At 37.9% G+C, this 16,098-nt stretch overlaps 1 protein-coding gene across 1 annotated transcript in view; it reads right to left on the reverse strand.

Annotated features, from left to right (window-relative positions):
• The window catches only part of dock4 (dedicator of cytokinesis 4), a 107,883-nt gene that overhangs the window by 19,059 nt on the left and 72,726 nt on the right, over positions 1 to 16,098 (reverse strand). Inside the window, exons 21-36 of the mRNA XM_053505832.1 lie at positions 15,732 to 15,813; positions 14,941 to 15,111; positions 10,200 to 10,392; positions 9,892 to 10,022; positions 8,670 to 8,804; positions 8,111 to 8,209; positions 7,780 to 7,874; positions 5,758 to 5,833; positions 5,409 to 5,509; positions 5,258 to 5,316; positions 3,776 to 3,924; positions 945 to 1,030; positions 819 to 845; positions 617 to 712; positions 419 to 479; positions 201 to 294 (exon numbers count right to left, since the gene is read on the reverse strand). Coding sequence (XP_053361807.1) covers positions 201 to 294; positions 419 to 479; positions 617 to 712; positions 819 to 845; positions 945 to 1,030; positions 3,776 to 3,924; positions 5,258 to 5,316; positions 5,409 to 5,509; positions 5,758 to 5,833; positions 7,780 to 7,874; positions 8,111 to 8,209; positions 8,670 to 8,804; positions 9,892 to 10,022; positions 10,200 to 10,392; positions 14,941 to 15,111; positions 15,732 to 15,813 — 1,655 coding nt within the window. The remainder of the gene's footprint in view (positions 1 to 200; positions 295 to 418; positions 480 to 616; positions 713 to 818; positions 846 to 944; positions 1,031 to 3,775; positions 3,925 to 5,257; positions 5,317 to 5,408; positions 5,510 to 5,757; positions 5,834 to 7,779; positions 7,875 to 8,110; positions 8,210 to 8,669; positions 8,805 to 9,891; positions 10,023 to 10,199; positions 10,393 to 14,940; positions 15,112 to 15,731; positions 15,814 to 16,098) is intronic.

Below are 16,098 nucleotides of genomic sequence, written 5' to 3' on the forward strand. Positions count from 1 at the left end.
AGAAGTTTAATGGAAACAACCAAATGAAAAAATCATAAGTTTATATCAAAATTCAACAGATGGCGCTGTACATTTTTTGATTTGCGCTTATAAGAAAAAAATAATATTTTACATTTTTTTAATATTATTATATAATATTATTTTCTTTCTTATTATTTCTTTAAACTGAACATGCTGATCTCTGGAGTGTAGTGAGATACCTGTGTAGTTCTGGGCTTTTAGGTGAAGCTCATAGAGCTTGTGGATGTAGCGGATGTACATCTCCTCTTTATTCAGCTCCGTCTTGTAGAAGTTCTAACCGAGCAAAAGGAACCAGTGCTTAATAACAATCGATTGCAAAATGCCAAATGTGTCTCATTAGAAGATTTTTTTGTATTTATTGAACTAAATAAAACAGGGAAGCAGTCTTTCTTTTTACCAGCAGGTTGACGGTACAGCCCATCTTCTTCCCATCAACCTCTCCGATCTTCATACAGTCCCTGAGAGAGAGAGGAAGAGGAGAAAAAGAAAGATTTATTGCTAAAACAGCTCCAGAAACCCAGGATTATGAGTGTACCGTGTGTAACAATACATGGTTGTGTTATGCATGGTTTTGCAACGAGCGAAGTATTATTGCCTGTAATCAAGTAATCTCTCCATAAGCCGTGTAACCGTGGCGATATGAGACACTCCGCTCTCTCTCCATGTTTCTCTCTCGATCTTTTTCAGCAAGCTACGGCACACAGGACAAAACAAAGCAGCGCGGCATGATTTACATAGCTTATGTTTCATTACTGAACTAAGCATCAGTCACGGTTTAAGCATGCTGAGGAGCTCACCTCGGATACGGACCAAACAGCGGTATTCTGCTCCAGATTAAGCGTTAACAGGAAAACAGGTTCAGTGCATTGATTTTTACATCACTATATATAAAGACTGTATATGAGCACTAATCAGATTCTCACATGTTGTTAAAGAGCTCCTTGTAGGTCTCATCTCCTTTACCCTCTGACATCAGACTCTCCAGCTTGTCTATCAGCTTCGCCTCAACCTGCCGACAAAGACAACATTTTTCTATTCAGTACCTTGTTTATGTACAGTGCCATGTAAAAGTATTTGACTCCTTCCTGATTTTTTTTTTCTTTTGCATCTTCGTCACACTTGAAAAATTAATACAATTAAAAATGTCGTTTTTAAATGATGATTTTATTTATAAAGGGAAAAAAGATTTCCAAACCTACAGTACTTAGATCTATGTGGAAAAGTACAGTAATTGCCCACCCTTGCTAATTTATGAATAAACTGCGGTTGTTTGGAAAGCTATGGCAAATTTTATCGTCACACCCAGTCATGAAATCACTTTCTGTGACAGAACCTGTTTGTCTTTGTGCAATAGTGAAAATAAATGTATGGTCTGACTCATTTACTGTATGTGTGACAAATATACCTAAAAAACAGGAAGGGGGCAAATACTTTTTCTCGGCACTGTATATTCTATGTCATTTTTGTACTTTTACACTGAATTGATTTTACCCCGACTTGGACTGAATTACTTTCACTTTTAAACATTTAAGATTTTTACACAATAAAAATCTCTCACATGAATACACACGTGAAAGAAAAGCAAGAGAATTATGTTTAATATGCAGCTATGGTCTAAAATATTTTTGATTCTGCAAGGGTGAGTCAAACTGATCCACATTCAGGCTGTAATTTGTTTTGAACAATAAATTATCTTTCTATATAATCTCCTTGCTTTTCAATACACTTTGTCCATCTCTCTACAAGCTTTTGTATTGAAAAACTGAGCTGCAAGCCACAAATGCACGGCTGTCCTCACTTCTTCATCAGAAATGAATCTTCTTTCTTGTAGTGCTGCTTTCAAGGGAACATATAGGTGAAAGTCTGATGGAGTTAGTCAGGACTATAGAAAGGATGCTTAACACTTCCAAACTAATTTTTTGCAGACTGTCGACAGTGTGAGCAGAAGTGTGCAGACGTGCATCGTCATGTAAGCGGTCCTCTGCGTTTAATCCGAAGTTTAGGTTACTTTTAACGAGTCTCACTGTTGATTGTTAAACCTGTTTCCTGATAATGTTCCAAGACCGGCCCTTGAGAATCCCAGAAAACCATAAGTATTGAGGAATTTTCCAGCTGATGGTTGACTTTTGAACTTTTTCTCGTTCTCCGATTTAAGATGTTTCCGTTCCATATTCTGCCATTTACTCTCAGGATTGTCGTTAACCATCCATATCTCGTCACCAGTAATGATTCTCTTTAAAGTGCCCCTATTATGCCTTTTCAAATATGATCTTTTATGTAGTGTGTAGCTGTATGTAAACACAAACTATCTGCAAAGTTGTGACGCCCACAGTGTTTATAAAAAAAAAGAGTCGGCTCACATTCGCCTGAACGAGTCGTTACCAATTTTAATCTTTTTCTGTTACGGATCCACGTCACTAAGTAACATATTTGCATAATGTCCGCCCATGTTCTACGTCACAAACAACTTGCCCGCCCACAAACAGTACAATTTCCACGTGGATTACACGTTACATCATGTCAAGAAGACGCTGTATCCTGCGCTGTGAAAGTCCTGCTCTAGTCGTGCTTGCGAAACAGTTTCTTGTCGGTGTGCCACTTCAACGCTTCATCGTCAGACTGCGGCTCGAATTGAAAGAGTAAAATCGAGGCCATCTTTTCTATGTATTGACGGTTCTCCAGAGCCGACATTTAGTTATGGTCATGGGCGTTTCGTTTTCCGACACACGCTGTAGCGGTAGACCAATCATAAAGTACCGCGCCATCTGACCAATCACAGCAGTGAGGGCTCACAGAAAGGAGGGGTTTAGACAGACTGACTCTTCAAACTGCTTTACACGAGTCGTTTACGAATCATTCAGAAATGGGGTAAAATTAAATCTATTTTTGGAGAAAACGAAAGTGTTTTTTGACCTTGCATACATGTAAACCTGTTTTAAGAGACTCATTAAGCAATATTAGCAACCTTTAAAATGGCATATTAGGTGCACTTTAACAAACTTTTACCTTATCGCTCCAGATTTTGTTTGCACAGCCTTGAACGGGAAAGCGCTGATGATCTTAGTGCGGATCATTTTCATCTCACCCTCGTATTTATTAATGTGGCTCTATTTAATGTTAGAATTTCATGAATTGACAGCAAAACACAGCTCCTGTTCGTTTACGTCCAGAAAACAAATCTGGACAGGACTCCAGTTAAGAGACGATCGCAGAGTTGTAAAAAGAAACATTTGTTAATTTGGTGTTTCATTTTCTCAGGGATAAAGACTCAATCTGGATGGAAATTAAATTCTAGAGAAGCACTTGGAAATGGTGCAGTGACACTCATGTTAATTTAATCCCATCCATCCGAATAGGGCTCTTGTGGCCTTAGCAGTTCCCTGCTAATGAGCTATGAGTCAACAATACTGTAGCTATTACTAACTAAATCTAAGAAATAACATTTATTGCCTTGTTTTATCAATTACTTTAATTTTTTAAACCACATCTGATTAAAACCTATCCAGAAGAAAAATCATCTTTCTCTCAGAGGTGCGCATTTTCAAACCGATGCTCATGCAAGGTCACTTTGAGGAAACCACACACTCAATTATAGATGAGCTAGCGATTAATTATTGATATCTGTAATCATCTAGAACTGATTTGATTGACAGGGCAAACTGCGCCCACATAATTTATTTGACTTTCTAAGATGATTTCCTGACGCCTGACGCGCGTCACGTGTCAGTCACAGGAGTCACAGGAAGGTCATCACCTGTTTGAAGTTGCCACTGCGACGTTCCTCGTTGTCCATCATGTCGTGGAAGACAGGGATGAGGACGTTTCTCAGGTCAGGCTGCGGCACCAGGGTCACCTCCAGAAACGAACCGATCAGAGATGGGATCAGATTCACTTTATAGTCTCCTAGAGGGGCAAAAAGAGCAAAGCTTTGGTTTTATTTCACATGTACTAAAGAGATGAGGAAGTTTCAGGATGCAATATAAAATATATATTTATATATTATATACTTGGCCTGGGAATCACCAGGGATCACCTGATACAATATTTTTACGGTACTTAGATGCTGATTCAAGTTGTATTCAGATTCTGTAAATATCACAATCTTATAAATACCTTATTTTATATTACATTTTTTTCCCTGATATAATTTTTGTTACAGTAAAAAAGTTTTATACCTTAGCGTTATTTAACAGCTTGACAACTGAATTAAATATGAGTAATTAAATGTAGCATGTTACTTTAAGAACATTAGTTTTCTCTCTTAAAAACCAAGTGCAGCATTCAAACAATACGAACTAACTTCAAATACAAGAGCATATCAAAGAACTTCAGCCAAAGAGAGCTCGGCCAATCAGCTTTCTCTAGGCCCCCAGTTGTGGGAGGGTACAGCATGACCCGGGAATTAAACTAGCGATCTCTGGATGATCAGACGAGCACTTCACCACTGTGCCACCTATAATTATTAGTTGTATACTAACTTGGAAAATAATGCACTCCTACCACACGGGGTGCCAACGTGTGAATTATTTAGAGTGTACCACCTGTAGGATTATATAGAAATGGAGAGGTTTTACGATTTCAAATACCTCCAAAGTCTCAAAACTCAGTCATTGTTATGATTTTCGAGACAAATTTGCTCTCGTGGTGTTTTGAGACTGATGTAAGCATGTACTGTATAATCGGTGGGTCTTGAGGCTTATTCTCTTGGGAAAAGGCTAATCAGATGTTTTTTTATGTGTGCAACTTTTGATAATATAATGCCATAAAAATGCATTTCTGATTTCAGAATCATTGCATCTTTATTATAAACGTAAAAAATAAAAAAAATAAAAAAAACATTTTTGCATTTTGGAGTGTGGCAATATGTGAATCACAAATACAAAAGAATCATAATTCAGAAAAAATAAAATTCTAATATCTGCATATCTGTTCATCCGTGTTTCCTCAAGTGTATAATTTATTCGCTCTGTTTCTTCTCAGCTACACTTATTCGCTCAGCTGATCGGCAAACCAGAGAATAAACACCCTGCAGCGTGCCATGTCAGCGAAATGGGTGCTGACAGACACTAACTAGGGCCATCTGGGACCAGAAGAACAGGGCCACAAAAAAAAAAAAACTAGAGCTGACAGATGGTCCGGTGTGTCAGTGACTTTACATCAGCTGATTTGTTAAGAGCTCTTGATGCACCTTTCTTTTTCTGCGAGTGAGTAGTTTGCTTTCTTTCTTTATCCTCACCCAGATTCTGCCACATGCTGAAGATCTCGCATCCGATCATCACTCGCATGTCTCCATACCTTTAAAACAAAGAGAAATTAGAAATGATAACATAACTGAATATAAATTCTGTATGTGCTGTATTTCTAATAAACAGTAAAAAAAAACTCACTTTTCCAGAACTTTCTTCCTTTTGGACGGAGGAAACGTCTCCAGCTGGAGACACGGCTGGATGACGAATATTATAGAGAGGTAAAAATAGGACTCCCATACCTGAAGGAAAAAAAAGGACAGGCTTATTTACAGAGCTGGCAATCACTGAATACACAGCAGACACTCACTCACGAAGGTCATGTGACCTGTCTTCATCTGAATGAAAGAACTGAGCCGTGCCACCAGAAACAGACGGAAGAAGAAATAAAAGGAAGAAGCATTTCAAAAATAATAAACTGAGAGCTCGAAATAAACCGCGAAGGCAGACGAGCACAGACGCACCAGACACAATTGAAATGATCTCATACCTTGAAGTCGAATTTCTCATTGAGGAAGTTGGTTCGGAGCGTGTCTGAGAGATACAGGACCGTGGTGATGATCACACTGGAAATAAAAGCAAGTGCGTAATGTTCGGTGGTTCGGTGGCAAAAGAACAAACTGTTCTAAAATTTGATTATAGGTTGATGGTCTGTGTAAAAACAGTATGATGTCTATTTAAGAAAATCTAATAGCGGTTGGGATGGTGAGGTTTTCTGCCACGAGATGTTTAGGATGTATAGAAGAAATCTCAGTATCAGAGCTTTGTAACAGTCTGGGGTAAAACTGTAGCTTTAGTATATACATATATTTTTATATAACATATAAAAATATGACATGCAAAAATATGTTATTTTTATATAACATATAAAAATATGACATGCAATTAAATAGCATGAATTGTAACAGCTGTCTAATTGCCCCCCGAAGGACGTCTAGTTTGTGCACCGTTTTACAAACATTGACAGGTTTTCTCTATTTGTGGATAATGGCTCTCACTGTGGTCTGCTGGAGTCCCAAAGCTTTAGAAATTGCTTTGTAACTCTTTCCAGATTGATACATATCTATTACTTTGTTTCTCATCTGTTCTTTATTTTTATTTTTTGTTTAGATCGTGTTGTTGTTTTTTTTTAGATTTTTTAATGTGCTTCTCTTTGTCAGACAGGTTCTATTTAAGTGATTTCTTGATTCAACATGTCTGGCAGTAATTAGATATGGGCGTGGCAAATGAACTTTAACTCAGCTTTCCCGAAAAATCACTGTTCATTCATGGTTTAACAGGGGGCGGTACATTTTTTCACATAGGGCCAGGTAGGTTTGGACAGCTTTTTTCTCCTTAATTAATAGAATCATCATTTAAAACTAGCATTTTGTACTGTATCTTTGTGTAATATTAGTATGTAATTATTAGTGTAATATGTTTCATGGAAAAAGAAATCGGAAAGTGGGAAATCATTTTTTTTACCGCACTGTATGTCAGCACTTTCATGCTTCATCACTGTAAAACTGACACTGAAAAATAATTATTATTTTCCTATAACAGCACACATTTTATTCAGTTAAGCCTGTGACTGTCTGAAGTTTTTATGGAGGACAGACTAAAACTATTTGCATTTGCTTCGACCCTGGAGGTCAGTGAAATGTGGGACTTTGTTTTGTTTGTGTGGGATGTCGCTTTAGTAATGGAGTGTTAAATTGTCGTATAATCTCAATATAATAGTATTTAACTAAAAAGTACCTAAACCTGTCAAAATATGCCATGACAACAGTAATTTGTTTCTCATTTGAACTGTGAATCATGGGTAGGCCCTTGATTCGATAAGCATTTTGATTGAATTCAATAGCACGAGTTTTTCCTGCCTGTCGTAAACAGGTTTTGACGTATTAAACATTTAATATGTTCCTTTATTATAATGCTATATTAAAACACTGTATAACCTATGTTATTGATCATTTATATATAAATGCCACGTCTTGTACAAAGACAAAATCTTTTTTCTGCCATTCTTCTGCTCTACATTCCAGTCCAGTAGGTGGCGGTATTGCACCAACCACAGACAGTGGTACTGCATTCGCCCATTGGAAATAATGTCATTATAATTTATATCTATAATCCCATATAAAAACAGTTAAAACATTTAGAAATGGCATTTAAATGAAGTAAAATATAAAATAAATAGTCATTTTTTAATTTACATTCTCGGGACACTATGGTGCTACAGTATGTCTTCTTATGTCTTGGCGTTCTTATGCAGAGGTACTTAAAGGAAAAGTGATACTCTTGCAAAATGTAAGTATTTGTAGAAGATCAAAGCAGGCTTTGTGTTTTCTGCAAGTTCTTTGGTAGATTTTAAACCAATTTGTCAAATTTAAACTATTTACCTTGTGAAAGTTTACCTAAATAATTGAATTGTGAATCGATTCTGAATTAAAAAGTCCCCCCCATGCCGCCTAAATTATTTAAAAAGCAACATCGATATCTATTCACCCATGATATTGTTGTATGAGCTTACTTGTTGGTGACCAATCTCATGACCGTCCAGTCCTTAGGAAACATGTCGGGCCGAATGAGTATTCGAAAGACAGTGAACAGCTGCAGAAGAAAATTCTGGAGAAAAAAAAAATAAAGAAAGATTTAATGGACCCATTAGTTTAAAGTGATACATAACAATAATACAGAATCATTACTGCAGAAACATCTGTCATGAGAGTACTTTTCATGGCAGTAAATTTACAAGAAGCTGATTGAACATTAAAGGTTTCCCTAATGATCATTTTAAAACAGTTAATTGCTATAATTATTTTTAATGAGATATATAATATTGTTCGATTCGGTCGACTTACCGCTAGTTCGTCTTTTGTAGGGAATCGACTCAGAAGCTTCTGGTAGTCTTTATCACTTAACTGCCTTAGGAGAGTCAGCAGACAGGCCACAAACTCACCCTGCAGAAACACACACACACACACACACACACACACACACACACACACACACACACACACACAAACAGAGTCTCAAAACCTGTCATCATTCCTTTAGACAAGGAATCATTTTCTTTTTTTGGTTTTGGTTTTGGTCAGGTGTTTCAGTGGCTCTTCTGAGTGACTTTGTGATCGAAAGTCCTCACACGTATCAAAAGTTCTGACAGTAGCGACCCAGTGGGAACATTTGGCTAGTTCTCATGAGTAATAATTATTACTTATAAAAGCACTAAAGCCAAATGGTTGCCTTTTGGTTACTGATGTTAGGATTCGGATTAGATTTAAGTGTAGACTTAGAATTAATTAGGTAAATCATATAAGAATTATGTCAGTAAAAGGTCCTTATAAAGACAGCAAAACACAATTCATTGTATATGTGTGTGTGTGTGTGTGTGTGTGTGTGTGAGCGCATGTCACTCACAGTCACATCCTGATACTGCAGACGCATGGAGGTGGCGGCTGGCTGCGGACGGTTGGTTACCTCCAGTATCGTCTTCAGTAACACTCCAGACAGACTGTCCATTATTACATTCACCTCCTCGGGTGCCACACACTCCTACACGCAGACACGCAAACACAAGCACGTAGACATGATCATGTATTTCTGGGTAAATGATATTTTCTCAGAAGAGAGATTATTAAATAAGGTTAATAAATCTTAACATTGAATAATATTATAAAAAATATTATTATTACAAAACATTATTATTATTATAGTATTATATAAGTTGTTTAATTTATTACTGAATAATAAACTTAATATTACTTCTTACAATTGTCGAGTGACATTATGGTTTATTTGAATTTTTATAGAATATTAATAGAATACCTTTATGAATTATTATCCTTCCAATATTATTAATATATATTTACAACTATAATCACTATATTAATGGTATTATTAAGAATATGGTAACTATAATTGCAATATAATAGTAATAATATAGTACATATTTTAACTGTATATATATATATATATATATATATATATATATATATATATATTTTAGTAACATTTATTTTAATAGCAACATGTACTATATTATTACTATTATTATGAATATGATAACTATTATATTAGAATTTACTATTTTATTATCATTATAATAAATATGAGGAATAATTTTAAGTGCAATCCGAGCTACTTAATTAAAATTACTTTAGTATTATAAATATAATTTATATCATTTATATTATATCCTAAATCATAATTGCAATCTGTACTATATGATAACAAATATGATAATTATAATATTCTAATATCTAATAATTAGATATTTACTATTTTATTACTATTAAAATAAATATAATATATAATTATAACTGCAAAATTATTACTATTGTTACAAATCAGATAATTTAAACTGCACTATTTACTATCCTATTACTATTATAATAAACATGATGAATAATTTTAATTGCAGTATGCACTATATTGTACTTTGTATTGTATATTGTATTCTCATACTGTAGCACGACAGCTGTTTGTAATATTCAACATCAAGTAATTTTGGTCTTTCTTTCCCTTTTTCGCTCACACTTTTTTTCACTCATGAGTGAAGCTCAGTCCTTCTCCTTTTAACACAAGGCATTCTGGGTAAAAGGACACAGGTGTGGTGTGTGAAGCTGGTGACCATACGTACTGTGTTTGGGTCTCTGCTGACGAGAGACAGCATGCTGGTGAGGATGTTCGCGCACAGAACCAACTCCTTCTGGTCCTTCAGGTACGTGAGGAGGAGATGGAGGATCACGGGCAGGAGCACACATCGTGACTCTGCAAAGACACAAACACAAACACAGGACAAACACCATATTAGGTGCCTCAGTAATCACTCAATTATGTAATTAAAGCTACCAAACAAAAGAGTAGATATGCATTAGAGATTATGCAGTGAAGGAGCGCTTTGTGTGTGTGTGTGTGTGTGTGTGTGTGTGTGTGTGTGTACTGTACCTGGGTTGGTGTAAAGTGGGCTCTCCACGGTCTTGGCTACACACTGCAGCTTGACGGCCTGCAGGGGGCATTCTGCGTGTGTCAGAGCGGGCAGACTGCTCAGTGTGTCGCGTGCCAGGTTCGCCACCTCACGGACACCAAACACCTTCAGCAGCTCACAGCACACAGTGGGAAACGACCTCAGGAACACAGCCTACACACACACACACACACACACACACACAGATCATGTCCATAGGTCAAGTGCACTGTTTATTAGACACTAATAAAATGTGTATCTGAGTACCCTTATGTTCGGCGTTACCATGGTAACAACCTCCACAGAATAATAGAGTGTGTAAGCGCATAGGGACGTAATAAAGCACTTAATAAAGGTCATAATATTTATACAGAAATCAGAGCTTTTTATGTATTTATAAGTGAGGTTTTACTAAATCTAAAATTCTAAAAATTACTATTCCTTTTAACATTCTAGCCTCTCATTTTTGACCCATAGGCCTGTACTTCACACATTAGTATCATTATTGGCTAATAATTGCATAATTGGCTAATATTATACAGTAATATCTACCTACTATGCCAGTGTAAAGTTTTCAAAGCATTTTGTTAAAATAGATTAAAATCCTCTGTTTTTCATAATTCCATACATAATATAAAGTAAAAACAGGTTTTTAAACTGTTATATTCCCTTTCCATAAGTATTCAAACCCTTTATTGTGACACTCGTAATTGCACTCTGGTGCATCCTGTTTCCATCAGTGGTCCTTAAGATGCTTCTGCAACTTTACTGGATTATACAGTACCCGCACCTAATTAAATACAAGGGACGTAATTAGAAAAGTCACACACCTGTCTAAGGTCCCACCGGACTAAATGGTGTGTGTCAGAGTAAAACCAGAGCTATGAGGTTGAGAGAATTATCTGCAGACCTACAAGACAGAATCGTGTCAAGGCACAGATCTTTTTGCAGCAATGAAAAAGAGCAGGAGAGCACAGCAGCCTGGATCATTCTCAAATTCTCAAAACCAACAGTCTTTTCAGATCTGGTCGCCCAGCCAAACTGTTTATTCAGGGATGAAATGCCTTGATCGGAGAGGTAACCATGGGTCACTATAAATAGATAAAGTGCTCAATTGTGGAGGTTGGAGAGCATAACAGAAGGACAACAATCACTGCAGCACTCCAGCAGTCAGGCCTCTATGGTAGAGCAGCCAGACAGAAGTCATTTCTCACTGAAAGGCACACGACAGCTGGCTAGAAGAGTTTGCCAAAAAGCACCTCGAGAACTCTCAGACCATGAGAGAAAAAAAAATCCTAAGGCCTGACGATACACAGGTTGAACTATTTAGAATCAGGAATCGGGCACCGTGCATCACCTACCTTATTAAAACCATCTCCGCAGTCAAAATATGATGGCATTAGCATAATGCTGTGTGGGTAAGTCAGAGGGAATAGGCATGAAGGAAAGTAAAGAGCTGTCCCGAGCGAAAAAACCTTCCCCGGAGTGCTCAGAATCTCAGACTGAGGCCATTTCAACAAGACAATGACCCGAAGCATATCGCCAAGAAAACACATTCAGTGGAAGTCCTGGAGCGGCCCAGCCACTGTCCTGACCTGACCTCAATAGAGCATATCTGGAGAGACCTGAAAATGGCTGTGCCCATCCAACCTGGTGGAACTTGAATGCCAAGCGGAATGGAATAAATACAGTAGGTGTGCCAAGCTTGTAGCATCATTTACAAGCAGACTTGAGGCTGTCGTTCCTGCCAAAGGTGCTTTAATCAAGCAATGGGTCTGAATACTTATGTAAACGTCAGTTATTAATATTTTGGGGGAAAAAAACTAAAACTTTCCAAAGACCTGTTTTATACATTGTCATATTGTGTGTAGAATGATGGAAGAGATTTAAATCCATTTTCAAATGAGTGTGAAACATGATAAAATAGGAAAAACCTAAAAGTGTCTGAAAACCATCTGCCAGCACTGTTCGTGTTTATTATTAAATGGATAATTATATCAGTTTGTCTTTTTAAAGAAAATCTGTAATAGGATGATATTAAGACTCCTGAGAGTTATATGTTTAGAACCAGAAGAAGAATGAGAGTTTAAAACCAGACATGGATGAACAGCCCCTGACACTGAACGCCCTGCTTACTATACTGGATTAATTAAACTTGTGGATGGAAATAAGGTCAGTGATTACAGTAACAATTCTCAGAAGGTCCAGAGACTGTACGTATAAAGCCTGTACTGTGAGAATCCCAGAACTCAAACTGGTAGCCTGTGTGGATGATATTAATATCATGTAAAGAATCACGCACGTCAGATCATGTGCTTATACAAAAATAAATCCACGCTGGGGTTGGGTAACTCTGCTTTAAATGAGGGTGATTTATCTTAAAGGATAAGGAGAGGATTTGTTGATGAGCCCGTCAGGGTTTATGGCGAATAAGGGGATGAACTCGTTCAGGGACACGTCCATGCTTGGTCTGAAAGTTTCAGTTAATCAGATACAGACAAATGAGGCAAGACATGCTTTTATATGATTAATAAAAAAACAAGGCATGAGTTTTGACAATGACAAATATGGAGAAATGAAGGTCGGAGGTACAGGGAAGGGAGGATCTGTCATCAGTGTGGATAAAAAGTAAAAACATCACATCACATTAACATCAGCATGAAGCACTTCTTACCTTTAAATATGCAAAACATGCATATATTACAGTATACAGTGGGGGCCAGACGTAGCACAAAACAGGTAATGTCACTAATTAATCGGCCATCCGACTGAAGAGCTGTGCTAATTAGCTAATTAGGCTTAGCTGGTTTAGTTAATGGATGGAACAAATATTTGGCAGGACCTTTATCTCCTGAAGCCGGGGTCTCCAATGGATAAAAACTTGGAATACGCAAGTGAACTATGAACTTCTGCAAATTTCTGTACATGATCTTCATGAAGCAATCAAACAGGCATGGATTGAGCGAGTGACACCAGAGTACCGGAGACGTCTTATTGACTCCATTCCCAGCCGGATCCACCAGATGGTGAAGAATAAAGGACTTCAGACACACTAATATTTAAAAAAGCACACTAATATTTATTTCACCGCCTTTTCCTCTGATTACAGCCTTGGCATTATTTCGATAAGCTTATGCAATGTCAAAACATTTATTTTTCCTTCCAAAGTCTCATTAAGCTCTTGTATGGATGATGGGAGAGCCAGACCGTCATGTAAAGTCTTCTCAGATACATCCCAAAGATTCTCAAAGGGGTTAAGGTCTGTCCTTTGAATCCTGTCATGAACCTACAGTAGACCTGATCAACAGCAGCAACTCCATCATTACACAGCACCCATGGGCTTGTATGGTAAGCACTTGGCATGATACAGTATAATAGGGTAAATCTGCACTGATCAGCCCACATGACCTTTTTCCAATGCTCCACAGTCCCTACTTTATGCTCCATAACAAATCGACATCTTTTTTCTGATTAGGCTGACTAATAAGTGCTTTTCTTAAGTCTACACAGCTGTTTAGTCCCAATCCCTTGAGATCGCCTCACACTGTGCGTGTGGAAATGCTCTTACTTTCACTATTTAATAGTGATCTCTGCAGTAATTATGCAATGGATTATGCAATAATCTTAACTATTTGCTTAGTTACAGTAAAGCCAGGCGTGACCTTTTTTTGTCCGGTATGAGTGTACTGTATACTGATTGTTTTATAGCAAAGTCATTGCGTAAATTAACAGATAATTCACATCAACTCAACATTAAAAAACTTTAGAATGTCCTTAAAATATTTAATTACACTTTTGTCCCAATATTTCTGTATACACAAGTATTTCCTTTAGATAAAACAATGTTAAATCTCTAACACTGATTATAAAGAGTCTGAGGAAGAAACGCTTCTGACACGCAAAGGAAGCATGCTGAATCGGAAAACAGTCCACTCTGCTCAGCAGGGAACTTTGAACAACAGATGTAAACACATGCATGTTTTCTCATACACACACACACACACACACTGCCCAAAGCCTATGTGTAAACACAGTGTGTGAGGTGGCAGGGTTGGCACCGATCCTGTGGTCTCCATGTGCCACTGATCCGTTCTGCGTTCCCAACGATGCTTCGCTCACTCAGGCGTGTTAATGGAAATCTGCTCTCCTGCTGTGCTGCTACAACAGCCATGAACGTGTGTGTGTGTATGTGAGCATTGCATGTGCGCATTGTGTGTGTGTGTGTGTATGTGTTTGTGTGTGTGTGTGTGTATTGCATGTGCACATTGTGTGTGTGTGTGTGTGTGTGTGTGTGTGTGTGTATGTGTGTGTGTGTATGTATGTGTGTGTATTGCATGTGCGCATATTGTGTGTGTGTGTGTGTTTTTCTGTATGATGATATGACCACATTCTGCTGCTATTAACATACACAGACTGTGTGAAATGAATTGTTTTCTATGGCACGCAGAGCTGGCATACCTAAACACACACACACACACACACACACACGCACACACACGCACACACACACACTCAAAAACATTCTGATATCCACTACTGTGATAGCAAACAGTCTGGATGCTACAAGTGTAAAACTGTAAAGCGGCCCCATGTTAGTGTGTGTGTGTGTGTGTGTGTGTGTGTGTGTATGGGTTTTTTAAGTGATAGGACTGATGTCCTTGTGTGTGTGTGTCTTGCCTGTGTGTGTGACAGATACAGATCCCTGTGGTGTGTGTGTATTACCTGGGTGTGTGTGACGGGGCTGATTCCTTTGCTCTCATGAGAAAGGAACAGATGGACGGACTTAAAGAGTTCGTGGATGGAACAGCGGAATTCGTCCTCACCCTGTGCCGCAGTCGCTGCCGCATAGAGCCTGCGAGACTGCACGATGTATTTAAACAGGTACTCCGCAGCCTGAACACACACAAACACACACACACACACAAACACACCTTTATGCAGCATGTTATAATGCACTTTATGAACTGTTTATATAAAAACATTATTGCAAAAAAATTTTTGGGACAAAGGTGATGGTGTGTGAGCGTGGTTTACAGAATAACAACCTGGTAGCTTTAATCTGCCTTGTTGTTGGTTGACTACAGTAGATTTGTGGTAAATTGCTAAAACCATGGTTTATGTATTCTTATTATGATTCCATCCATGCATCCGTTTAAAAAACCTCTGTAGTCCAACTAGGGGCTGTGGAGGCCAGTGGCGACCATTGTATTTATTCCCATTTTATGCCGGAGGAACAGGAAATTTGCGAACGCCAATTAGCCTAATCTGCATGTCTTTGGGAGGAAACCGGGATACCTGGAGGAAACCCACCAAGCACAGGGAGAACATGCAAACTCCATGCACACAGACCCGAGGCGGAAATCGAACCCGGATCCCGGAGGTGCACGGCGACAGTACTACCACTAAGCAATGATGCTTATTCTACATAAATAATGTTTACATTTCCTAACATAAAACATACAGAAGAACATGTAAAACATATCTGGAGCAACTGAAAGAGGCTCGAAGTTTACCTTCAGGACCTGCTGTATCTGCTCGTGGTGCTCTGCGTCGATGATCCGGTCCACGTGCCACTTCAAAACACGGATCAGGTCTCTACAAGGATAAGGACGAGATAAGGAGATGGGGTAATGATGAGCGGCACAGGATTTTAAAAAGTATAAAATTGGACCCTGGTTTCTATGAGTCTGGTATCTGCATTATATCCTGATAAGATATTACCACATGACTAGCAGTTAAACACGCTTCTGACTGGTCAAGTTGAAAAGTAATTAAACTGTGACATGCTGTAGTGAACATCATATATTTATTCGGATTAAAGATTCCAATGTAACGTTAGATTTGCATTTAGATGCCAATCAAAGCCTTTAATCAGAACAT

Source organism: Clarias gariepinus, chromosome 10 (genome assembly GCF_024256425.1).
Source record: "Clarias gariepinus isolate MV-2021 ecotype Netherlands chromosome 10, CGAR_prim_01v2, whole genome shotgun sequence".
In the NCBI taxonomy this organism is placed as follows: domain Eukaryota; kingdom Metazoa; phylum Chordata; class Actinopteri; order Siluriformes; family Clariidae; genus Clarias; species Clarias gariepinus.